Raw genomic sequence first — 26204 nt, forward strand, 5'->3', positions numbered from 1 at the left:
AACGGGCCCCAAGGGAAGTCTCTTCCTAATGCACCTGACGGGCAAAGGTTTGAGTCCCTTCCAGGTCAGCCTGGCCTCTGTCTCTAAGCTACCACCCGTTATAAATCCAATAAACTTTGAGTCCTGAATAGGATGCTACATTAAAACCAAACGTAGAAAGGACAGAAAGCCCATTTCCCAGGGCCTATATCAGACAGTTTCTAATGAAGATGCTGCCAGAGTCAGATCCCACAATACCATCACGATCCCTTTGCTACATGCCCTGTGCTGCTACCCATTTAAAACAGCTCCAGGCATGTGAGCTTTGCTAAGTGTTGTTAATTGCAGCAGCCTATGTCAGGGCCTGCAGGGGACAGCGTATCCTGTGCCAGTCACCTCCCATTTAATGCAGGATTCGCTACAGCCAGCAGCAGTTGTATAGACGTTTGCTCAGCCTGGGTTATTTTGCTGGGCTTCACAAGTGGTTCTAGGGTCAGACAGCCTTCATGCAGGGAGCAGTGTCGATTGTCTGTCTCCGCAGAGCAGCCATCTAGCTGACACCCCGTGCAGACAGGGTCCAATCATTGCCTCCCTGATCAGGCACAGATCACCTTCCCCTTCCCTCTGGCCAGCGGGGTATTTAACATGCTTCCTTAGACCAGGAGGTCATTGGGTAGGGCCGTTACAGTCTGTGTTCTCTGGAACGCTTGCTGCATATTCTCTGACCAACTACTCAAAGCAGCCTCATCCGGGACACACGCCATGAAAACCAAAAGTCTCTCTTGCCAGAGAGAACTTCCATCTAGTCTCCTAAAATGTCCTTTTCTTAATTTTCTGCCACTAATCCTAGCTACACTCGCTTCCCAGTTAGCTGCTTGGCCACAGGCCATAAACAGAGAAGCGTTATACTGAGGAGCTAGTCAAGATTTGTGCAGCATTTTGTAAATGAAAAGCACCCTTTCTCTGAGCAGTAAGTTCTAGTGGTTTTCAGTACCAAGCCAGACGCAGAATCTCGCTTGGTTTGTGAGGGTGAAAGTTCTTATCGTGCAGCACAGTGGCAGGTGAGTGAATACAGCACCGGAATGGGAGCGGCGGCTGCTCTCAGCACAAATGCTCTTAGACCGCAAGCCGGTGCAGGTGGAAAATCTCTCTTTAACGCCACCCCTGCCCAGGCCCATGCAGCGCACCAGCAGACGAGCTCCCTGGGAGTAACAGCTCTCGGTGTAGCTTGGAGACTCCCCACGGACACCCAACACTAGGGCACACGCTCCTGAGCACTCAGCAAGTAACAATCCCCCATGTTCTCCCATCCCAGAATCAGCTGCTCCCCTTCCTGCCAACCTCCCAGTTCCAAGGAAGAAACAAGCTGCCCTGGACACGGACCGTGACTTGTCTGGCTGAGCGGAGGGTCTCCCTCTCGTGTGGCCGAACCCCGCCCCCCCGAGCCCTGCATGCCCATGTCCACCCCAGAGCCTCCCTGTATCGACTAGTGCGCATTCCACTGAACCCTTAGAACGGCCGCAGGGCTCTGGAGACCTGAGCTGGGAATCCCCACAGAAAGCAAGTACCTTCCCCTTGCTTTGCTTTACTAACGTCCTTGGGAGGCTTAGGGTTGTTAAAGCTGGCGTTAATCTCATTGTCGTCTGCCTGCCACCTTCCTCTCTGAGCTGTCCCAGCTGCGTGGAGCTGAGCTGGCGTAGCACGTCCCCTTGCCCACAGCTCTGCTGCAGTAGGGAAGGGATTTTATCTGCACGCCGGTCACCGCTCCGACACTGCTGCCAGGCTCCCAACAGTGCTGCTGGGCACGAGGCTAAAAGAGCAGGACACAGAGCGACTGACGGGAGGACACGGCGTTTCATCATCAGCAGCAGTGCTCTCCGTCTCACCAGGGCTGTGTGACAGCCTCCCCATTTCGGCGGACACCATCCTGGCTGTAGGGAGGGAGCAATCGAGCTGGCTTCCAGAAGCAGAGTTTGGGGCCCTTTTCGATAGGGCGAGAGAGCTCACTTCCCCGTCGCTATTCACTGTGACTGGTTCCAGAGAGGCACAGGATTTTTATTCGCTCCACCCGTCTGTGTTTTCTTTTGCTCACTTTTCCTCTCTTCTCCCATCCCCGGCAGCCCCAGGGGCAGACGCTGCTGCGGCACGCTACAGGCCAGTCCAAGGCTCAAGACCACGTCAGCTCCATGCATCGCCCAGCAGAGGGAGCCATGCATGCAGCACAGAGGGGGTCGTGCATGCAAGAGGGGGTCATGCATGCAGCCCATCAGGACAGCAGACTATCTGTGCGTTGAGGGGCATGTCTGGCAGCTTCCCACCAGCTTTTAAAAGAGCCTCTTGCAACATGAATTCAATTCATGTTGCAAGGGGATTACACTGCCGGTCTGAGAGAGTCCACAAGAGCGTGATACCACCTGCCAATCTCCCCGGGCACATGGCAAGGGGAAGGCAGCTGGTAAGGACACAGAGACGGTCCGCAGGCAAACACAGCAGCTGTCACTGCCAGCACCTCACAGCCACCGTCTGTCCCTGCGGAGAGTTACTGCGGCTGTCGGGCTGCATTGCCTGCTCTTCAACACAGGCTTCCACGTGATGGGGACAAGACTCTCCCTTGTCACTGGTCTGGTCCCCCGACTTCCCTTCCACTTCATTCCAGTTGTAAAGCTTCATATCTGGGCATCTTAAAAATGCTCCGACAGCACCTGCATATGTCTCCACTGCTCATCTGACTCCGGGGACCATGAACATCCACTTGTTCATCGCTCAGTCCTGACCATGTGTGGCTCACACTCCCACCTGTCGGGATTCCTGGGTGTACAAAGTACCATCCCCTCTGCCTACTGTTCGCGTGCCCCTGCCTGTCCTCGCCTACCTTCCTATTCCAGCATCATCCCATCCGCCTGCCTGGACAAGGCTTCAGGCCGCAAGCACAGAAGGAAGGCCTCTCTCTAGAGTGCACTTCAGGGGCTGCTGTGAAATCAGGATTGGTTAAATCCCCAGTTCACAATTTTAAATACATTAGCTCCCAAAGCAGCTTCTCCTGAGGTGCTTTCAGAAAGACTTCTCACCACTGTGAGGCTGATCCAGAGGCCACATGGCCATTTCTGCAGTGCCCTGAAGGATTCAGGCCTGTATCAAGGAATGTGGGATATTAGCAGTCAGAGAGCAGGGATTTGGGGTGATCACTTAGTATATTCAGCATAGTCTCCCACTTTTCACTGTGTATGCAAGTGTCTCAATATGCTGGCAGAGGCCCAGCTCATACTCACAAAGAGCACTTCTTACTCATGCAAACAGCCCTGCTCAAGTCAAGGAATGTGAGTAAGGGCTGAAGAATCAGACCCGTAGGGAATCACAGTGTTTCATGGGGGGTCACTGGCACAGGAGAAGCCACGGGAGGTCAGAGTAAAGGTGAAGCTGCACTTACCAGGGTGCTGCTGGGCCCATCCTTCTCCTTCTGTTTGGATGTTTCTTTTTCGAACCCTAAAACACAGGGCACAAGGTGTTACAGCTGCCTTGAGAGCATGACTGTCACCCCAGCCCAGAGATTTGCTGGAATAGAAGAGTTTAAGGCCATCTCTTCCAGTCCCCGAGGCTCAGGATCCCAGGCTCTGCGGGGTTCCTGTCCTTACACGGATGGACAGTTTTATTTTGGGTCAGCATATGGTCTGTCTGTTTTCCTCACACACAGGGAAATGCCTGCCCAGGGGGACCCTGGCAGCAGCAAAGGAGGAGTTACCAGCACCTGCTTTCCAAAAGAGCTGGCAAAGTATGGGGAAGACAAAGCAGCAGCTCTGTGTAGGTACAGGTGCCAAACCATACTGATATTGAATAGGGGCCCCAGGGAGGATCACAGCTCACAGCAGGAATGAGACTCAGGAGACCCAAATCCAGCTCCTCACCTTGGACAAACCAATCTATCCTGTGCCTCAGTTCCCCATTCGTACAATGGGGATGAATGATACCTCCCTACTGCATTCGTGCTGTGGGGATACAAGCCATTAATGACCAGGAGGCACTCAGATACTGTGGTGAGGGGGCCATACAACTCCCTAGATAAGCTGCGCTAGGTGCTGTACAAATACACATGAAGATGAGATCTCGAACTTTTCCTGTTTTCTAACAGGATTTACTTGAGTGTCTACAATCACAGTCATTATCCATGTACTTTGTAAACTTTGGGGTGTTCTTTGGGATCCTTTGGCTTGGGAAGTGTCAGATCAACATAACAGAGAATCACAGAGATGTAGGGCTGGAAGGGAGCTCGATAGGTCATCTAGTCCAGTCCCCTGCACTGAGGCAGGACCAAGTGTTATCTATCCTGGCAGGTGTTTATCCAACCGGTTCTTGTCACGGATTGTTCTAACATATTATTAGAATTAATAGTCCCTACAGGATAAGATGACATGCCGCATTGCTAGCAACTGCCCACCCTGAGAGCTCTGGGTCAGGCACAGAGGTTTTGCTCCAGCCCATGGCACAAGACAGGAGTAATGGACGGGCACAAAGGAGATCAGAGTTAAGGCGAAACCCATCACGTGATGGAGCTTAGAAGGGATGAACTGCTTCACTCATTCAACATCCTTTGCAGGCCAGTCTGGAGAGAGGTCCTTCAGGAGGCAAGGTGGTGCAAATCTCACTCTTTGGGTATGAGACTTACTCCCTAGCGTGCTCACTCACTCTCACACACGATCCTAAGCTTCTCTCACTCGTTTTAAGTAAATATATAGAGATTTAAAATATTTTTACTCAGGCACTGCAAGAGACAACAATAAGCTTGGAAAGACACTTCCCAAGCTTGTGTACTGTGGTAACCATGGAGACTACAGGCCCTTGTGCGATATGTGTGCGAGAAGACAGAGGAGGCTAGGTGGGGGGAAGGGTGCGGGGTTGCGTGTGTGAATAGTGGACGGTCGAAAAAATAGGAGTTTGCCCAAAAAACGAGTAGGAATTGATCAAAAGTTTGTGGGTTCTGCAAAGTACAGTTCCAAATTTAAACTGCATTGAGCAAATTCAGTTTGCTCTCCAACCATCCAGGTTTTTGTTCCACCCAGCAAACAGTTGTTTTGATTAAAATCCACTGGTTTGCACGGCAAATAGAATTCTCACGCACCCTAGCCTTTAGTGTGAATTAGGACAATGAAGCCTTTCCTATGCAATATTAAGCAGTGTACATTTTAAAACAAACTATTAAGTGCTGGTTGGATTAAACACCTGGACTATTGGATGTCACCAAGGACCAAAGACGAGAATCCCTGTCTTAAGCAATGACCTAGCACACGTCCTGGAAAGTGTCACTCTTTGGCCTTGACCCTCACTCTTAAGCACAGCCAGCCCTTGGCATCTCTGTACAGGGCTGGTGTCCATCTGCTCGATGGGGGTGGGGATAAAGAGATCCACATAAGTGCAATCAAGGGAGTGAGGACTCTTCCCCTCCAAACGAAAATCACTGGCCCGCTCCCAACAGGGGCACCCAAGAACAAGAGTGGCAGGAAAGCGGTGGGCTTGCTGATTCAGTGTTACCCACCCTGCAGGGCTTCCCTTCTGTTGCACTCAGAGCAAAGAGGGGAACAACTCCCCCCCCCCACACACACACTTTTGTGGCCATGCCGCAACGTGCCTTTATCCTTGACAGGTGCCATTCACACCACTCTCCTCGGCTGCTGGCTCCTGACCCTGGACAGGGACAAGTCATTTTCAGTGAACCTCCCAAGTTTCGAATTCACCCCCATCTACATCATATTGTTGGTAAATGTAGGGAGACTGTAGGACATTTGAAAAAGAAATAGAGCAGTTGGGAGTCAGGACCAGCCTTGACCAAATTTTTCCTCTGGTGTGTGTTCACAGGTTTCCTCTGGCTTCGCATGCCCCAAGGCACACGTCCCCTCACTGTGCTTTGGCCTCAGAGCCAGCTCTGTCCGAATAAGCATTTAAGGGCCGGGTTTTTCCCCACCTTTGTGCTTGACAAGACGCTGCCCTGATGGCCCCTTTTCTCCATCACCACTTACAGTAGCAATGCTGGGCGGTTTCCTGGAGGAGGGAGGGAGGTGCCCACCATGCCTTCGTCCCCCATATTCTCCCCTGCTGCTATTGCCACTTGGAGGCACCATCACACGCCAAGAGGTGGAAGGGCAATTTCAGTCCCCCAGGGTGCTGCTTCTGAGCAGTTTTGACCACAGCCCCTGACCTTTCCAGAACTACACTCAGTGTGGCGTGTGTACAGGATCCTCTTGCAGCTTTCCCCCGCTCTCCGTCTCCACAATCTGGATTTGCACAACCATCAGCAACAAACGTGAGGCTGAACACTGACTGGGTGCAAGATCCTTCACTCCCTACGTGCTACCAAACAGGTTAATAGATTCTGCAGCCAGAAAAGACCACTGTGCCCCTCCAATCTGAATTCCTGTATAACACAGGCCATAGGATGGCCCTGAATTCATTCCTAACTAAAGCAGATCTTTTAGGAAAACGTCCAATCTTGATTTAGAAATGCCAGTGATAGAGAATCCACCACAACCCTTGGTAAATTCATTCCATTGGGTTAATTACTGGTGCTGTGTTCCACCTCAGAGGTGTCTGCATTTCAGTGATGGTTAAAATGGCTCACATGTATATAGTGTTTGTAAAGTGGAGGGATCATTTGGGATGAAAGGCTGTTGATATTGCAGGTGGTGACAAGCAACAGCTGTTCCCCCCACTCTGAATAACACAAATATAAGCCTCACACCAACTGGGGCTGATGATCTGTCAACAGAGTGGTTCATGTGTCCCTTTCTATTCTCACCAGCAGCAGAGGAGAGTAGACAAAAGCTGTCTCCTCCAGTAACTGATGTCTGAGTATATCCTGCAACTCTAAAGGACTGCAGTATATAAATTACGAGCCCTATGTTCCTAAATTACACTTTGGTGCTCTGTGAATGTGACTGGCTCTTCACTCACTAATAAGGCAAAAGCAAATGTACCATCAGAATACAAGGACGACGGAAAGCAGGAAGTAAAGAGCCCACTCTCCACTGCTACAAATTCTGGTTCATTTTCTCCACTTGGTCTATTGTTATTTTTTATTGTCTAGATTTCCAGTAGGCCTGATTCTGCATTGCCCTGCACCGTGGCCAATCTCTTCCCTCAATGGAAAGTGAGTGCAGAATGCAACGAAATCAGAATGATGGGAAAGGTGTAAGTTTTGCACTGTGACACATGGCTACCCAAGGAGCAAGGCGCTGGGGAATCAGGCCCTGCGAGTCTACAAGAACAAATGTGTGAAATAAAAGCTTTTCTCCTTATCCCACGAAACCTTTATTTCCCTGGAATACTCAATAACTCGTGGCTCAGTTAATTATCAACGGTGACCACCCGTGTAGAGAGAAGTAAGAATTCTCTCTTCCAGGAAATATGCCCACAGAGACTATTACAGCTTTTTCTCACATTTCAGGAGAAATGATTAATGTGTAAGAAACAAAACTGGCCAGGAGATGGCTGTAAATTTTCAGTGTGGCAGTTTTTGCCATTCTCACCTGCAACTTTGACATTGATTTAACATCACCCTTGCTGACTTTTAATGATTTCAGAATGGATTGGCTGGAGCTGCAAATTCAATAGAAGACAAAATACCGCCACGACTGTTTCTACAGACCTTGCTTAGCAAATCCAAATGTCCTTACAGGCACGTATCCAGAACAGTTTTCATTTATATGATTCTTTAATATACAGATCTACATGATCTAGTAGACAGGTCCTGGAACTAAAATCTAGGCACATCCAAGTTCTAGTCTAACCCAAATTAATGTGTGACCTTAGGCAAGTCAGCTTAACCAGTCTGTGTCTCAGTGTCCTCACCCGTAAAATGAAGAGAATACCTTGAGGGACTACCTATCTTATTGGGCTGTGTGAGGACTAGTTAACATTTGAATAATGCTTTGAACACAAAGTTGCTCACGCTTCTTCTAATTACCATTACTAAATATCAGTCCACAAGTTACCGACTCTCAGTCTCCCCACACTCACGCTGGGCAGGTGTCAAAAAGCAGAAAAGCACACATAGGAACTGATTTTTGATTCACATTTGATTGTTCTGAAAGAGCACAAGCCGGTTTGCAGCTTGACAAAAGGCTGGTCCCACTTCACCGCATTGGATTCATGTGACAAAACAGACTCATGGCTTAGACAGGGAATTTGCAGAAGCAGCAAGGCACCAGCAGAACCAGCATCATGGGAGAGGGGACTGTTTGTGATCCTGGATTTATTCTGCACATCCACTGTCTGAGCCAGTTTCAGTCAGTGGCGATGGAGATGAACTTTCTAATGTAATGCCATCAGCTTCTATATAGCACTAAAATAAAAAGGGCCTACATAAAAACAACCTACAATCACTGATTTTTCATAATGTAAATAATACAGATGAGCAATTTGAGCCTTTAACTAGAACATACTGTAGCTTCCTGCCCAATTAATGTAAATAAGATGTGGGATGCTGCTGCTCAAATGGCTCTGTTTGCTGTTAGAGGTTATTTTGAGGTCACTTGGATTTCATAGAATATCAGGGTTGGAAGGGACCTCAGGAGGTCATCTAGTCCAACCCCCTGCTCAAAGCAGGACCAATCCCCAATTAAATCATCCCAGCCAGGGCTTTGTCAAGCCTGACCTTAAAAACTTCTAAGGAAGGAGATTCTACCACCTCCCTAGGTAACGCATTCCAGTATTTCACCACCCTCCTAGTGAAAAAGTTTTTCCTAATAGCCAACCTAAACCTCCCCCACTGCAACTTGAAACCATTACTCCTTGTCCTGTCCTCTTCTACCACTGAGAATAGTCTGGAACCATCCTCTCTGGAACCACCTCTCAGGTAGTTGAAAGCAGCTATCAAATCCCCCCTCATTCTTCTCTTCTGCAGACTAAACAATCCCAGTTCCCTCAGCCTCTCCTCATAAGTCATGTGTTCCAGACCCCGAATCATTTTTGTTGCCCTTCGCTGGACTCTCTCCAATTTATCCACATCCTTCTTGTAGTGTGGGGCCCAAAACTGGACACAGTACTCCAGATGAGGCCTCACCAATGTTGAACAGAGGGGGACAATCACGTCCCTCGATCTGCTCGCTATGCCCCTACTTATACATCCCAAAATGCCATTGGTCTTCTTGGCAACAAGGGCACACTGCTGACTCATATCCAGCTTCTCGTCCACTGTCACCCCTAGGTCCTTTTCCACAGAACTGCTGCCTAGCCATTTGGTCCCTAGTCTGTAGCTGTGCATTGGGTTCTTCCGTCCTAAGTGCAGGACCCTGCACTTATCCTTATTGAACCTCATCAGATTTCTTTTGGCCCAATCCTCCAATTTGTCTAGGTCCCTCTGTATCCTATCCCTGCCCTCCAGCATATTTACCACTCCTCCCAGTTTAGTATCATCCACAAATTTGCTGAGAGTGCAATCCACACCATCCTCCAGATCATTTATGAAGATATTGAACAAAACCGGCCCAAGTACATTGTACAAAACCAGCATGTACATTTCTGAGTGTACATGCTGTATGTCTATAGATTTAGAGAGAGAGAGAGAAATAGAGATATGCTTCCATACCTGCTTCTGAGGATGAAAACGCATGATTTATGGTAGACACGGGAACATTGGAACATTCAAAGTACTCCAGGTCGTCTTCTGGCTCACCTTTCACCTCTGGCCCGGATGGTTTCTGACTGGAGGATGTAGATGCCAGCTTCTCTTCGTCAGTAGCGTGACCATCACAATTTGCAACGTCTGGGATTTTTGAGATCAGTGCTCCTTCATCCTGTGGGATCAAGGCAGGCAATTCAGCAGGGCTAAACTAATCCATAGGGATCAGACAAATACGTCATCAGAACAGCCAACGGAAAACAACAGAAAACTCGTCAAGTGGGCAAGCCGCTCCTATCGGCATCTCAGGAAGGTTTTGGAAGACAGAAACACATGGCAGAGAGGAATGGACAAAATCCATTAAACGGTGTGATCACAAAACCTGGCACCTCACCACTGCCCCAGAAATGGACAAGGGACACTTTCAAGGCATTGCCCCAGTTCCGACACAGAAATGTAGAGTCCATGATTTCATTTATTGGCCGAAAAACTTAGCAGGGCAGGGAGGGGAAGGATTATTGGATAGTTGCACATAAAACATCTCCATCGTGGATTCTTCCAGCTCCTCCTCATGTTGTTCACCTCCTCCCAGAAGCCAGGATTTGGGGATGTTGAGAGAGATTTTCATCGGAGAAGGGGGATGTAGTACAAACTAGTGTTCTCAGGGATGTCTGCTGGCTGGTTCTGGGGTGTTACAGGTAAATAAATATCAGTTTAACGCTAAGCCCCCCCCCAAGCTCTTCTCATGATTATGTCCCCCCTACATCAGACCAGTAACAGGAAAGACAACCCCAAATCAGGACTGCAAATCCTCCTCCTTCTCAACATGCTCACTTCCCACACACAAGCGCCTGCTGGCCTCTGAAGAACACAGGTGAGTGCCATTTGCTTAAATGTACCTGAGTGCAAACATCCAGGACCAGGGATTGCATCTCATATTTCTTCACCTTGCAGCCACTCCTGCAACAAGAAAGAGAGACAGATTCAGTCCCGGCTTTGCTGTTCTCATCAGGAGGAGGACAGGTGGAAGGAGAAGCATGTGCAGAGATAGGCTGAAGCAAATGAAGGGCAGCATTGCACTCTGCTGATTGGACAGGTCCAAGCACTTATTAGGAAAATATTATGGCAAAGCAAGTTCTAAAAACAAAACAAAAAAACAACCCAAACCAACCAACCGTTGTGTTCTTCAGAATATTTATTCCTCCGCAAAGGTAAAGCCCAGAGGAAGCATCTCCAGTCAGCTCTCGCCTGCTGATGGAGAGGATTACAAACAACAATGAGCTTGGTAAGCAAGGTTTCTCTTACTAGGTCATTGCCCTGAATCTCTAAAGCTTTATCTGGAGATATTATCCAGGGGTTTAACATACACGTTGGCCTTCTGGCAGGATGAACAGTTTCAACAAAGAGACCCTCCACAAGCACCAGAGCACATCTTCTGAAGCCATGTGTTACTCTGTTCTATCTACCTTGCGGCTCCGCATGGCTCTCATCTCCACAGTATCCATGCCTTTTCTAGGCAAGTCAGATCTGCATAGCCAGGCCCGAACAGACTTTATGGGGGTCTTCTGCTCTTCTCCTTTCCCTCGTTGCAGTACACTCTGCTTGGTTTGAAAGGCAGAATCATTTCGTTCCTTTGTATTTTAATTATCTATCCAGCGACGGTGAAAACGATGTCTCAAAGAGGAGGGCGCTGCAGCATGCCCTAAAGGCTAAGCTCAGGGTGACTCTGAGCTCTTCTTGTGGCTCATTCCAGATATGGATCCCCTCAAATGAGAAATGCTTCATCTCCAGCTCTCGGGCATTTAGTTCTGGGTTTTGCAAGCTGCACTATCCATAGTAACTCCTGGATGGAGATGTGGTTATATCCGTATCTGGGTCTTAACACACTGATGGCCAAGGCCTTGAATTAACTCTGGAAGCAGACCAGGAACCAGTGGAGAGACCACACCATGGGGTGGTGCGTGGGGTGGTGCGTGTTCCCAATTGTCAGCCCATTGAGGAGCTGGGTAGCTGCATTCTGCCCAATCTACATTAAAATCCACATTCAGCGAGTGTGGCTTCACTTTCCCACCAGGTTGTATCCTTGCTTTAGGCCCTGCACTGAGCTTTGCTTGGGTTAAGGGTCTGTTTTTCTTTGGACTCCATGCTGATTCATTTCAACCAATGTGTTAAACAAATTTAGCAGACAGCACTGATCCAGAGCCAGATCCAGCAGAAAATACCACGGGCTTTCTGAACTGCACAGTCAAACATGCAGGATCTGAGAGGCACTATCCTCATTCTGGCATTTGGCAAAACAGACTGGCCATGTCCCATGGAACTGGAGCATGCCCCAAGGGAAGTGGAGGCAGGAGTCTCTGGGGCACAAGAGGAAATGGAGGCACCTGCCTTGCAGCAGGATAACATGCACAAGTGCATTCATCTCTCTCACACAGCACAGGAAGTCATGGTTCACCATCCTGGCGGGGAGTAATGGTTCACCACCACCTCACTGCCTCAGTTAGCAACCTGTTGTTCCAGCCCTTGGTTTTTGGTTCTCCAGAGGACAAACAGTTGCTGAGCTTAAAGACAGATCTTGTGAGGGTCCATTACAGACATTTATAGGAAGGCTCACTGCCTCCAGCTTTCTCAATGCTCCTTACCAGCAATTCTGCAATGGTGAAGTATGAAAAGATTTGCACTGAGGCCCTACTCCATAATCATCCCCTTCTCCTCCCCTCAGTTCACTCTCAAATTGCTCTGTTCTGTTTTTGTGCCTCTGCCCACATGCACACGCTCCATGCAGGGGTCGCTCGTGCTCCTACAGCGCACAATGAAATCTGTTATACGCTGTGTCTGTGGCGGAACCTGATCTGGAGGCTACCATTCACACCTGTGTCTGCCTCAAAACCCCACTCAACTTCACTCTTCTCCGTAAGATTCGAACGCAAGCAGTTGAATCTCAGGTCCAGTGGGGCTTGGCAGATTGCTCTCTCCTTAGGTGCAGAAGTGGGCCACCATGCGACCTGCTGGGGAGAGGGTTCTCATACCATCTGGTAGCCAGTCTGATCAGAGTACCCTATCCCCTGGTTCGCTATCCACAAGCTGCAGGGGAAGGAGAAGAACCAGGCTAAGCTGCTCTCAGCCGCAGCTTGCTTACACACATCCCACTAGCCAGCTGAGTTTTGCTTCTCTCTGCTAGACACATTTGTGCTCTTCTGTTGTTCTTCTAATCCTGGAGCATGAATATAAAGTGACCTGCTTCTGTAACCTCCAGGGCTTTAAGTCAGCAAACCCTGAGGCTGCCAGACTCAACGGGGATATGGGACTACACAAACTAGGGAATGCAGGTCATGAAATACCCTCTTTCTATAGTGTATTGAGTGCCAGTACTTAGGACTCAAACTAAAGCAAAGAAGGTTGTATTCAGCTCAGGAAAATGCCTGGTAAATGGATTCCTAAATATGTGTACAATAGGAAGATCCCTAGTTCATAATCCTGATTGAAAAACTAAACAAAACACCAATAGTACAGAACGGCTGGTCAGTTTTCAGTCTGAAGGCAAATGCCAACGCTTGCATTCAGTTTTGTTGAACACTGTCCAGTATTGTACATACTGTAACTGACCCTTTCTGTGCTGGCATCCCCAACTGAGAACTACGCAGACAATAAAGGCATAAAAGGGGTGACATAATGTAAATAAACTAAGTCTCCCGTTCCAGCTAGTTCTGAATTTCCCTAAATCTACTAGCATAATGTACATGAATCCTATCTCCACTGCTGCTCTTCGGAGTGGGTGATGGCGGATGTTAGACAGTCACGAGTAAGATGAGTCCCCCTGTTCCAGGAAAGTAAAAGGACCCTAGAAATCTGGTGTTGTGCGATCTCTGTTGCTCTCTTCCTTACTACAGGAAAGCACAGGGAAAAGTGCCGCACTTCCACAGAGACAACACAAGGGAAAACACAGCAAGGGGGAAAATACTTTCCTACAAGAACACACAATATTTCACTGGTCTGTTGTGGCCGGGGTGCTCATGCAGAGTGCTGCAGCGTACATGACGAGTTTGTTATGGTCAGGCTGATCTCACATGCAGGCTGAGCGCACCGGTTTGTTACAGTAGGGGGCTGATGCTTGCCGGGGTGGCACACGCTGGTTTACTATTGTAAGGGTTTGTGATGGGTCCAGATGAGGCTTAGCCAGGTGAGGGACAATACCCCAGCATATTTAAGTCTAACTGGCTGCCCTAGGCTACCCTAACCAGGCTTTTGGGGCTCAGTTAAAATAGGTAGACAATCAAAAAGGTGTTGCCCCAAGGTGAGAGCTGTAAACTAGGCGTGCAGACAGCTGCCCCCTGACCAGTCACTCAGCAGAATTAACCAGAAGAATGGTTTTGTGCCGTCAATGTTTGAGTCCAACAAAGGCAGGATTCTCTCCCCACTCGCAGCAAGCCCGGGCCCAAATGCCAGCTAGCTAGCTCAGACTTTTCAGGGCACGTCCCGCTGACGGTGTGGGGTGTCATTCATCATGGCCAGGTCCTGAACAGGCTGCCTGATGTTCTAACCTAACCCTAAGATAACGAGACAAGGCACTGGACTGGCAGGCAGAAAACCTGGGTCTTATCCCCGGCTCTGCCACTGACCTGCTGTAAGACTTTACGTTACTTCTGTTTTCTGTTTCTCCTGTTACCCTTTGACTGTCCCGTCTATTTAGATGGTAAAATCTCGGAGGCAGGGATTGTCTCTTACCATGTGTCTGTGCAGCAGATAACAGAACAGAGCCCTGATCTTGGCTGGGCTCTGGGTGGTACTGCAGTACAAATCATTAACTTTAATCTCTGCACTGAGTGTTCAGTCTCCACACTGCCTAGAGAAAGGCGTTTTACCTTCTCCTTGCCCATCACTGGATAGGGCCAGTAATAGTTAATAAATAATGCTAATACTTCCCTTGTTGAAGGATGCTATTCTTTGCAATTGATTTTTATTTATTTTATTGTGCAGGAGATTTGCACTGAGCCAGGTAAACCCTCCCCAAGCCCTAAAGACATGACCACAGGAAGTTATGAAAAAGAAACGTTTCAGAGTAGCAGCCTGTAGTAGTAGACTAAGTAGTAGACTAGTAGTAGACTAGACAGAGTAGTCTGTATCTGCAAAAAGAACAGGAGGACTTGTGGCACCTTAGAGACTAACCAATTTATTTGAGCATAAGCTTTCGTGAGCTACAGCTCACTTCATCGGATGCATACTGTGGAAAATACAGTGGGGAGATTTATATACACAGAGAACATGAAACAATGAGTGTTACCATACACACTGTAACGAGAATGATCAGGTAAGGTGAGCTGTTACCAGCAGGAGAGTGTGTGTGTGTGTGTGTGTGTGTGTGTGTGTGTGTGTGTGTGTGTGTGTGTGTGTGTGTGTGTGTGTGTGTGTGTGTGTGTGTGTGTGTGTGTGTGTGTGTGTGTGTGTGTGTGTGTGTGTGTGTGTGTGTGTGAACCTTTTGTAGTGATAATCAAGGTGAGCCATTTCCAGCAGTTGACAAGAACTTGTTGAAAGAATCTGTTAGTCTCTAAGGTGCCACCAGTACTCCTTTTCTTTTTATGAAAAAGGAAGTTAGGTTTTGAGTCCCTGGGCTCCTGGAGGCCTCTGTGAAGCTATTGTCTCCTGCCCTTGGAGCCACTCCTTCAGTATACGCTGCCTGCCTCACTACTTTACAAAGACTAGTCACATGGGGAGACATCCCCCCAGGGGAAAGATTCACCTGCAGGACAAAAACCACATTTGTCTCTACAATGTATGGATCCAGGAGAAGAGCCCCCTAACCCAGTGGTTCTCAAGCAGGGGTATGCATACCCCTGGGGGTCCATCCACTCAGCTAGATATTTCCCTAGTTTGACAACAGGCTACATAAAAAACCCTAGAAAAGCCAGTACAAACTAAAATTTCATACAGACCATGCCTGGTTTATCCTGCTCTATATACGATACACTGCAATGTAAGGACAATAGTTCTATTCCAATTGATCTATTTCATAATCACATGGTATAATTGCAGTAACAGTGTGCCGTGGAACTTTTGTTTTTTAACGTCTGATTTTGTTTTTAAGTGAGGCGAACCTTGGGATAGGCAAATCCAGCCTCCTGAAAGGGGTACAGTTGTCTGAAAAAACTGAGAGCCTCTGGCCTCACCAACACATTGATTTCATACCCTTTTACGTCATCCAAACACACTGGAAGTTGACATGCCATGGGAGCAAGCACAGACACACACCTGCAGTACCACCGCCGTCTCCCTTTCTCATTCCTTTGCACACAGCCCATCGCAAGGCTAAGCTCTCTGATGAATAAGGTCTGAGAGAGGTGAACACGAGTCAGACAAGGGAACTCAAAAGGTAGGAAGGAGCCTGCATGCCATGGAGAGAAGAGGGATTGGAGAATGCTAACAAACAATAGAAACAAATAAAGAAAACAGAAGAGAGTACTTACAACAGAAAACAGAGAAATTTCACTTGTTCAGTAGTCCTGATGCATCAAATAATAGACAGGAAAGAGACAGACAGATGGAGAAAAAAAAAAGCACATGAAAAGACCTGGATATTATCTCTCATTTGAATAAATGTAAAGAGTTGCACAGTTCTCTTTCTTGGGGAGGAGCATGCAGACAGGAGACAGTCCAATTCAGTGTTTATTATTATTGGAGAAGAAATGAACATTCATGCAAAAATCCAAAACCCCAGGGACCCAGGTGCCTGGAGCAGCCTACTCTGCTCCTAAATAAGGAAGAGATGGAACCTGAAACTTTAAGTGATATTCCATTGTCTGCTAACTCTTAACCACTTCAGAGTCAAACACAGACGAGCACAGGAGTTTAACAGATCCACATAGATTCCTTCCAAGATATTTCTGAAAGATGTCAGAGAGACCAGGTCATTCAGGTTTGCCAGGTTTTCTCCATTCTCTCTCAGTTAAAATCCATCCTCCAGGTTTCCCCCCTCACTAAAAATTTCACCTGGACAACATGTGAGCAGAATGGCAGCTTGTTTCATTTTTAATGTCAATTCAAGCACAAACTGTGTGCTTCCTACACTTCCCCATTTAACCTGTTTCCTGCCTCTCCTTTCGCTGCTGGTTCCACCTGTCCCTTTGGCCATGTGAATGTCAGTTAATAATTACAAGAAAAAGGCCCAAATATTTAGTGGGAAATGACTCTCTTACACAATAATCCTTTCTGCCTTCCTGCCTGTTCACAGGCTACATATTGGGGTTATATCAAAAGATTAAACAGTATTGCGACATTTTGTTTCTGGTGTTTTGTATGTTGCAACTTCAAACTCTGGGGCTCAAGTCACCTGGAGACATCAAGAAGGCCCAGACCCTGCTCGGAAGAAACCTGAGACACAACAGGTGAAAGGCTTACAGTGACATATGCACTCCCAGAGAGTGGATACAATTCAGCCTGCATTCCCAGTTGGCACTGTGAAACCTCAGTACTTACATGACCATTTTAAATAGCATGCTTTAAGAACTAAATATGTATTTAAAGAATCCCACATGTACATGTACCAAAATAGTCCTGCAAGGGAAGGCAAACTGCATATGCTATCTGGGCAGATGTGATACAGCCAACAGAACAAATGGCCTGACTGTTTAACCGTACTTCTCTTCATTAGCTATGAAAGAGGAAGTTCCAGGAAGACCTGAAAACAGTTTTAGCAATACGTGATGAAACAGACATCCATTTGCATTGAGTGGAAGAACTACAGATCCCGCGGTGCACCCGCAGTTGGAAAGCCCCTTTTTGCCCAACCCGCAAAACAAATCCTGAATGTGAATAAACCATTTAACAGCAGGTGATTTTAAACTTCATACACTGGAACCTCAACCACCTGTTCTCTCTACCACGCCAGGATCACAGGTGATTCTTGCGACCAGGTCCCACTAAGAGTTGTTACTTGCTATGCAGCACTAGCTGGTAGCTGAGTCTCTAGGCTACTTGGCTGTTGTGACTAACACATGCACTGCTGAGTGTATTTGGCTTTCTCATCCTGTCAATTCATGAAGAACCACTGGATGAGAAAAAAAAAGAAAAGATACAGCACCTTTGTGCAAATACAACAGGGCAGGAACAAAATGTAGAATCTGGCTGCCTGCCGTAGGTGTCTATCTTGCAGCTCATTCACCAGCAAGACTAGCTTAGATGAGAACAACGTGGCAGGAAACGAACATTGCTGCAATTACTCCCAAGGCATCTGGGAAACAAACAAGCAGGCTGCCATCCCACAAAGCAAACCTCCGGCTGCCTGACCCCACAGAGAGCACAAAAAGCAGCAAACCCAGCACGCGGCATCACTCACGTTATCAAGCGTGACTTGGCCTTCTTTGGAGAGGCTTTGCCTATCGTCAGCTCCTCGCCCTGAACCTCCAGGGTCTGAGACTCCAGGATTTCATTGAGATTGTTATCAGCTGTGGGGCAGGAGTCAGCAGCTGTGCTAGCTAAGCTCTTGGTGGGTTTAAAAGGATCCACTGAGTCAAAGTTGTTGGGGTCAAAATGATAGGAAGCCTTTGGGAGGGGTGGGGAGTTCTGCAAGTTCGAGCTGCTGCCAAAAGGGTTGAAGTTAGGATCATCCCACTGACTGGGATCCACCGGGTACAAGGCTTTGGGGAGAGGCACCTCTGCTGAAGCCTCTTCCGGGCCATCAGCACTCGTAGGTTTGTTACCAGCTTCTCTTTGTCGTCTCGGAGTTAGTTTGCTGGCAGGTTTCCTGCCGATTTTCTTGGGCAGGGCTTTCTTGACCTCTCCGTTCTCCGCCCCATCTGTAAAATCAAATTCCAGCTTCAGAGCATGGCCCCTGGACTCCTCAGCCAACTCCACCCCCGAATCATTGGTATCACTGTTTGAAGCCATGAAGGTTTGCTGAGCTGCAGGAGGAGAGTTTTGTATTTTGGAACCTCCCATCACAAAGGGATTTATTTTCTCATCATACTCAGCTAGATTGAACTGGTAAGATGCTTTGGGGACAGGGATGCCCTCCGTGACGGTTTCCGTTTCTGAGGTCTCTCCAGCTGTTTTCTTCCTAAGGGAAGATGGTTTCACTTTCTTGAGCTTGCTCTTGCTTGGCACTGACTCCAGGGCAAAAGTTTCAGCCTTTGGCTCAGCATCAGCCAACCCTTCGAGAGTGACAACCATGTCTTCTTCTGACATCACCCACGCTTGGGTAGCTGTGGGTACATTGGATGACAAAGTCTGGTCTGGAGCCGACACTACTGAAGATGGAGAATCAGTTTCTTTTGTGAGTGCTGAAGAAATACCCAAAGGCGGCTCTGTTTCTGGTGCAACTCGTGTCACGGATGAATCTTCATCAAGTTTGCAGTCAGTTTCTGCTTTAGAATTCTTGTCACCTTGATGAACTGCAAGAGGCGATTGCACCTCATCCTCGGAGTGCTTCTGGGGTACATATGTCTCAGAAATTTCAGCTACCAGCTGTTCATCATCTTCACGTAATTCTAAAATAGATAAAAGCAGCTATTAAAACCATGCCTGCTCTACAGCATTCTAGCATATTCTGCACCTAGACATCAGCTGAATGGGTTATGGATTGGCTTCCCTACGATCTTCCTCTTCTCAAAGCTGCTCCAAGATTCACAGACACAAAGATCAATGTATGTATTTAGATTTATAATTTATCCCCAGCTGCAGATACGTTCTGTAGAGTTTAAAGTACACAATCCAGAATCTGAAGGTCACCATATGAGAGAGAATGCCCACACACAGACCATAGCTACTCACCTACCAACAAACCTATAACGTCCTCTCCCTATGACCCACTACCACCCTAATGCCCAAGAAGAAAGATTGGCTTTGCAACTTGATTGGAAAGTCAACAAGTCTGAGTTGCAGAGGACCCCTAGCTAGGACTGGTCAGATAGTGTTGATTGCGACTCCCAAGTATAAAATCTAGGTTGTAAATGTAGAATAAAACAACAAAATGCATTATTGCCCACCGAGATGGGAAGTAAAAAAGACAAATCAGTCTAAAGCAACCACAACTTGAGAAAACAACCTAGAAGTTCATTTGAAATAACATAATTTTACTTTATTTCACAGATAGCGGCAAAAGGGGCAGGTCTCTGGGAGGGGCAGGTGATGTTGGGATAAGTGTTAGTACAGATATTGTTATATTTTGTCATTGAGCTAATATGTGACAGGGAATTTTTTCAAGTCCTGCTACAAATGCGCACCTTGTGCCACGCTGTTATTCCACAGCCCTAGCTTGACACCGATGAAGTGGCTTGTTCAAAAGAACGTGAGTAGGAGCAGCTATGTAATTTGCCATTTGGACACAGCCAGTTAACAATGCTACCAGCAGCCGTCTCATAAGCTCCAGGCCTTTTCCCACATCTTTACTTCCCATCCCAATGAAGGGAAGTGTCCTGTCAGCCGAAGAGGAGTATACTGCCTTCAGCCTCAGCACCATTTCACCCAAGTCCGTGGGATTTACACGAAGGCTGGTTACACTGTTCCAGTGTTCAACGATATCTGCTTGAAGGCCCCATTTCATTGCCAAAAAGCTGTCTCGTGGCCTCAGTGTAAGAAAATTAGTCTCGGGGTTTAAAGGACAAATTACAGGCTGCAGCCTGAGTTGCAGGGGCAGCTGTGCAGAGACGGACGGTGCTATGGTGATTTGACTGCGAGTGCACATCTGGGTGTCCATACTTCACCGAAAGGAGGGGGGGTTAACTGCAGGTAGTGTATGTACACAGTTATTTACTTTTGTACAGTTCCACTTTGAGCAGTAAATGAGTTAGGCACCCAATTCCCTATGCCCCTTTGAAAGCCTCAACCTCGTGTCTCTCCTCTAAGGCAGCCTTTGTTGGGTGAATGCAGATTTCAGGCAAAAAAACAAAAACAACAAAACAAACAAAAAACAACCCGAGGAAAGAGAGCACCCTAAAGTCTGTAACATAAACTCAGTTTTTGCAGTGCAGTCTGTGCACACCCAGCCCACAAAAGCACCGTGTAACTTTCGTGCTGGGTTGGTCTCACGATATTCAGCTGAGATATTCTGAGTAAGTTTCCCAGGCCTGAAGAAGAGCTCGGTGTAAGCTCGGAAGCTTGTCTCTCTCGCCAACAGAGATCAGTCCAATAAAAGATCTTACCTCCCCCACCTTGCCTGCATTTCAGCATTCCTGCAGGTGAAGGTGCTGTTCACGGCAGCCAGGTTGAGCCTTGAGATGATGGTCCCAACTTTAACAACTCCCATGGATTCCAGTCCTCTCTCGGCTCTACAGACACTCCTAAAAGTATCCTGCGAACTTACAGGGAAGCTCTGAACATGATGCAGACCAAGGAAAATCCCTTTGTCTGTAGGTCTCTAATCTCCAGCAATGACCAGTGTGTAACCACTACACCCGCCTTCCTGCAGAGTGAACGGTGCTATGCAACTCCCCCGCCCACTCCAGCACACGGAAAAGCCACGAGGCCTGAATTTGTCACAGTGTCGCCAGCAAGGGGGATGCTTGTTTAGGTGAGGCACCACCCGCCCTGAGTAAGGGTGGCTGGATCAGGCACACAGTAAGCACTGAAAGGTTTCCTAAGGACTCGTATGCTGAGCCCCACGGCGAAGGAGCTGGTCTGACAACAGCTCTGCTCACTTCTGACATCCCTGCGTTTGCTCTCCAGAAACTGTCTTATTAATTCTGACAAGCACAGCAACCACTTGGGGGCTCATCAGCCACCAAAGAGCCCTCCTGTTGCGTAACGCTCCTGAGATCAGTGTGGTGATGCTGTGCCCCTTCTGGGGGGGGCTGATCCAAACCAGGAAGCCAAGCTAAGCTGAATTGTCTTAACCTTTCACGTGCTGTCATTTATTTTATGCTCCCATTCCCCTTTGAAGGATTCTCTATCTTCTTGATCGTCATCTTCCTGGGAACTGGCTGTGATCTCAGAAACACGGGGCAGTCCCCTAACAAGTCAGGTACTGGGGAAGGTGATTATCTGAAGACAGTTTTTGCAAATATTAAAATGCTGTGTCTGAATCAGCAAAGGAGACGTGATCAGTCAGTAGGTTCTCCAGTTAGTATTTTAAACGTCTGCTATAGCTGGTTCTCTTTTGTTTACCCAAAATACATGGCTCACGTCACCGAGATGTATAAATGTGAGACGCCACAGTGCAGTGAAAGCAGACAAGCGTATATGCTTGAGGGGAAAAAATACAGAAAGCAGGGTCTGTTAGAAGAACAGAGGGTGTGTTCAAAATGATAGATTTAGCTCACAACCAACCAACCCAGGAATATCTCTGAGTTTTTCTAGAAGATTCTCTCTCCCCATCCCTGGAATGTTGCCTAATCTCATTCTCATGGCAGCTAGCCCCCTCTGCAGAAATCCTGTCTACGTGTTCATATCATGCTCAACACTATGCTATCCGAGACCCTTAATCATGGATCCTGACCCACGATTTAATCACTGCCGGCCACAACTACTGCAGTTCCCTCCCTCCGTTAGTCTTCCTAAATCCTTTACTTTTTAACCTTTTCCTCTCTTTCAGGGGATCCTCAACTGCTCAGACACCTTGAAAACGACAGCCGTCAAGTGTCTAAGCGCAGAAGGGACCATACTGCTGTGAGCTGGGCTGGGAAGGAGGGAGCAGGGAGGGAGAAATGCCCTGGGTAATGAAATAATGTAATGAAAGCCCATCCTCAACTCTTCTGCATGCCTCTTGCATTTTGGCAAGGGGCATTTGGCCAGATTTCCCAGTACTCAGCACCCATAATTGAAGTCAGAGTTTTGAGTGCTCATCTCCCATTGTAACCCCTACCCCAAATGTCCCGGATGCCTCTGAAAAATCTGTCCTTGGCTGTGGTGTGCAGAGCTTGTCTGAAAATCTGTAATAGCACAGGAGACTTCAAGGCACAGCGCTAGTCCTGGGAAGCCCCTTTTCTACAGCCAGTACAATGGCCTATGATTTGGTCTCTGACCAGCCCGTGTAAGTGCATCATGTCTGAAATAATGCAACTGTTAATACACTTTCACAAGGGGGATATGAATTATGGTAGGCAGGGCAGCCCACCTGACCTGCTAAACACCAAAGCACTCATCTTCGTAAGGACTTTATGTCTATCAAAGTGAGTTTGTTACTGTTCCATATTTTCTGGCTACCGAGTGCATTATGGATCAGCAAAAGAAGATAAACATGGAGCAGAGAAATATCCACATTCCTGCACTAATCCAGGATGCTGAACCAAGCCTGACTCAGCTGGTGGCTTCTGATTTGCATAATTGATCCTCAATATGCTAAAAACCATGGAAATGAAGCATGAAGGACGGTCTGCACCCCAGGCTGGGGAGGGAATGTTCTCCGCTAGAAACTACCTTCCTGCCCCTGTGAAATATATTACCAAACACAACCACAATGAGACGACCTTTGTGAAGCCGTGACTGTGTAGCTCTTCAAGCCAGCACTGGGGAGGGTCTTCCTCCCACTTGTTAACAGGATAACCCTTGTTAAAGCCCACAGTACTTTACTATGCCTGTTGTACGATACAGTGTTTCAGGCTACTGCTGTGGTACCTGTTCCTAAGGGATGATCTGATCCTGAAATTAAAGGGACACAGGACAGCCACATTGTATACCCTGGGGCAGTGCATTCTCCTCGTAGCTAGTGTGCTGACAGCCATAAACTTAAATCAGTCTAAATTCATCTACCTTGAGTAACTAAAAGAACATGCTACTCCATTTCCACGGAGGTCGCCTCTCTGACCTCTGCTGTGACCCACCCCCCCGTGTGAGAGTCGCATGCGGGTTTGGGCTCTGCGTATGAAGGACACTTTGGTTACCATTATTTTGAGCTTGGATGTTGAGATTGGCTGGGCTCTCTCATAAGAAATACTGGTGAACTGACTCTTCTGGGAAGGCACCTTGATTTTGTAATTTGCTCCCTACTGATGCCCGCCAGAGTCCAGACTTGCTCACCCTGCAGGCTGTGGCAGAGCCCACCTTTTCCCCACGCACGTGGGGAGCTGGGTTATACTGGAAACAGGAGGTGTGCATTAAGGACATTGACGGGCTTGCGGCAAATTCCAAATGGCAAGAGATGATCACCGCAAGGCACTGATCGTCTGGGTGGAGGACTGTCTTAACTTGATGGGAGGGACAGCGGTCACTAAAACCTAAACAACTGCAGAAACAAACGAATGCAGGGCTGGGGTCAGAGTCCCCAGCAATCGCAGGGCAACAGGGGATGCAGTGCTGGGTCTGGGGAACACCCCATGTAATAGAGAAAAGCCAGTGGGGCAGTAAAGAGCCACCTTATCTATGCAGTCAAAATCCCCTCTTCACAGTCCCCGAATGCGCATGCCACCCTGCCTCTGAGGTAATCCTGGATTCCAGCTGCGTGGTCTGGCTACCTTGTTAATACCCCGCAGGGGACAGCGGGTATTGGCTGTCTACAGTAAGGCGGCAGACGATCCTTGTACACACAGCACGTACCCCCTCAGCTGTGTGAGGCCTGCAAAGGCAGAGTATGGCTCGGGGCCCTTCAGAACTTGCCCACTCTGACAACAGCTTTGACTCTCACCCTGCTCCTCTCCACCGTGTGTCTGAGGGGGTGTGAGGCTCCGTGCTGATTATGTGATAAGATTATTATACACGCCATCGGTTTTCCCACATCATGGCCAGGCTGTACACAGCCCACAGTCCCCTGGTGGATCCTAGGCCCAGCCAAACTGCCTCGGGGTGTGCTGGCTTATCCACAAAGCCCTGTAGCTGGGAGGAGGCTGGGATGGGTAACCATTGCTCACCCAAACAGCGCTGTGTAAGCACAGGGAGCCCGGGAGTTTGCAAATGCCCCTCGCCACAAGTGTCAAACAGCAACATTATCTCAAGCGTGGGGGCAGTTTGCTGCCATGAGCCATCGGGAAGGCCATTCACCATGGCGGGTTCCCCTGCGCAGGATGCATACAGGCGTACTGTTCTGTAGGGTGTTGGCTGCATAGTTCAAATTCCCCTGTGTAGCCAGTTCATGGCCAGAGCTCACCTCCTCCCGCCCAGGGGCCCACCCTCTGCAGAGAATCAGTCAGAGGCCAGGGGAGAGGATTAGCCTAAAGAGTTTTGAAATGAGAAGATGTTCCAACAACAACAAAGCCCAGCAGCCCCGATCCAGGCACTGCTCAGTGCAAGAGACCTCTGCTAAGCTCCCAGCACCAGCCAGTTTCTCTGTTCTGTTTCCATTGATTTGATCTGGGGCAGGGGAGGGAATAAAAAACTAGTCTCCCAACACTTCATACCTGGCTGTGCAAACTGGGCCAAATTCATCCCTCTGGCTTTACTAGCCACTATGCAAACCCACTGCAGCCTAATCTGCCTACCCAGTGGACAGCTCCTCCCCCAACCTGGCAGCTGCTCTTCCTCCTCCCTGCATTTCCTTTGACTCCAACGTGCTGGCTGATCAGTGGCCAGAAGAATGACATGCGTTTTTTACGAACAATTACACAGGATGCAAAATGCAAGTGACCCACAGGGCCTTCCCTGCACTCCGGAGAAGAGTCTCTGCAGCAGCAGACGCACGTTCCTGGCAGTCCGTCTACCCACACCTCTCCCCCCCCACCCCCAGCTAGCCGGGAATGAGCCATCCCAATTGCTGCAGTAAATGCAAGCTATGCCTTTAGGGAATGCTTTCCAGCACTGCCCGTGCATGGAACAGGGATGGCGCGTGCTGCTCTGCTCCTGACTCGGAGGCGCCTCAGAGGCCTGGGTGTGCATTTACATTCCGATGAAGTGAGCTGTAGCTCACGAAAGCTCATGCTCAAATAAATTGGTTAGTCTCTAAGGTGCCACAAGTACTCCTTTTCTTTTTGCGGATACAGACTAACACGGCTGCTACTCTGAAACATTCCAAAGAGAGTCTCTTCTGCTGCACAGCCAGCCCCACGCCGCGGCCGCGTGAGTCATGTTTGGAGAATGTGCGTGTGGGCTGTGCAAAGCCCACCACGCTCCCCGTCCCTCACGTGGGCACAGCAGAAGAGCCCCAGTGCGGCACACTCAGCCGATGCTCCTCTAAGCCCAGCTGCTTCACCAGCCCGACTGCGTCGTGCTGGTTTGTATTTAAACTCTACCAAACGCTCCAAAGTGACTTGGAAGGAAACAATTTTACGATTGACTCCCACGTGAGCCAGGTGGCGGCGAACACTGACCCGCTGAATGCGGCCAGACCATGACTCCTTGGGGCAACTCTTCGTGCTGGCTCCTTTGAACGTGAAAAGGGCACCCTAACTCTTCTGTACAGCACATCAGAGCCACGGCCATTCCCCGCAGCCCCAGAGTGGAAACAGGCCATGCCATTCCCTGTGGCTCTGGAATCCACTGCAGGCCTGGTCACTTTCACATTGCAAGGCAAGATGAATTGTTTTGTTCAGGCTTTTCACCCACTGTAGATGGTGAAGCCTCCTGCGGCAGTCAGACCCACAGCTCGGGAGAAAGGCTAGTTTTGGGATTGAGGCATGGAGCTGAAATCCAGGAGATGTGGGGCCGGACTCTCCACTGCCCTGCACCTTGGAAACTGGTTGCAGAATGCTGCCATTCTGACTTGAGACCATTCCATACCCCCACTGCACTGGTGCAAATCACTGCACAAGGTGCTGGGCAGTGG

General features: G+C 48.5%; 1 protein-coding gene across 6 annotated transcripts in view; it reads right to left on the reverse strand.

The window, feature by feature from the left end:
• Positions 1-26204, reverse strand: part of TACC1 (transforming acidic coiled-coil containing protein 1) — a 151183-nt gene that overhangs the window by 10137 nt on the left and 114842 nt on the right. For 4 of the 6 annotated variants that reach the window (XM_073324730.2, XM_073324733.2, XM_073324731.2 and 1 more), the window contains exons 3-6: positions 17916-19065; positions 10486-10546; positions 9554-9761; positions 3407-3462 (exon numbers count right to left, since the gene is read on the reverse strand). In XM_073324730.2, the coding sequence (XP_073180831.1) occupies positions 3407-3462; positions 9554-9761; positions 10486-10546; positions 17916-19065 (1475 nt within the window). The remainder of the gene's footprint in view (positions 1-3406; positions 3463-9553; positions 9762-10485; positions 10547-17915; positions 19066-26204) is intronic. The other 2 variants (XM_073324732.2, XM_073324734.2) reach the window with 1 other exon arrangement.

Source organism: Lepidochelys kempii, chromosome 26 (genome assembly GCF_965140285.1).
Source record: "Lepidochelys kempii isolate rLepKem1 chromosome 26, rLepKem1.hap1, whole genome shotgun sequence".
Lineage (NCBI taxonomy): Eukaryota > Metazoa > Chordata > Testudines > Cheloniidae > Lepidochelys > Lepidochelys kempii.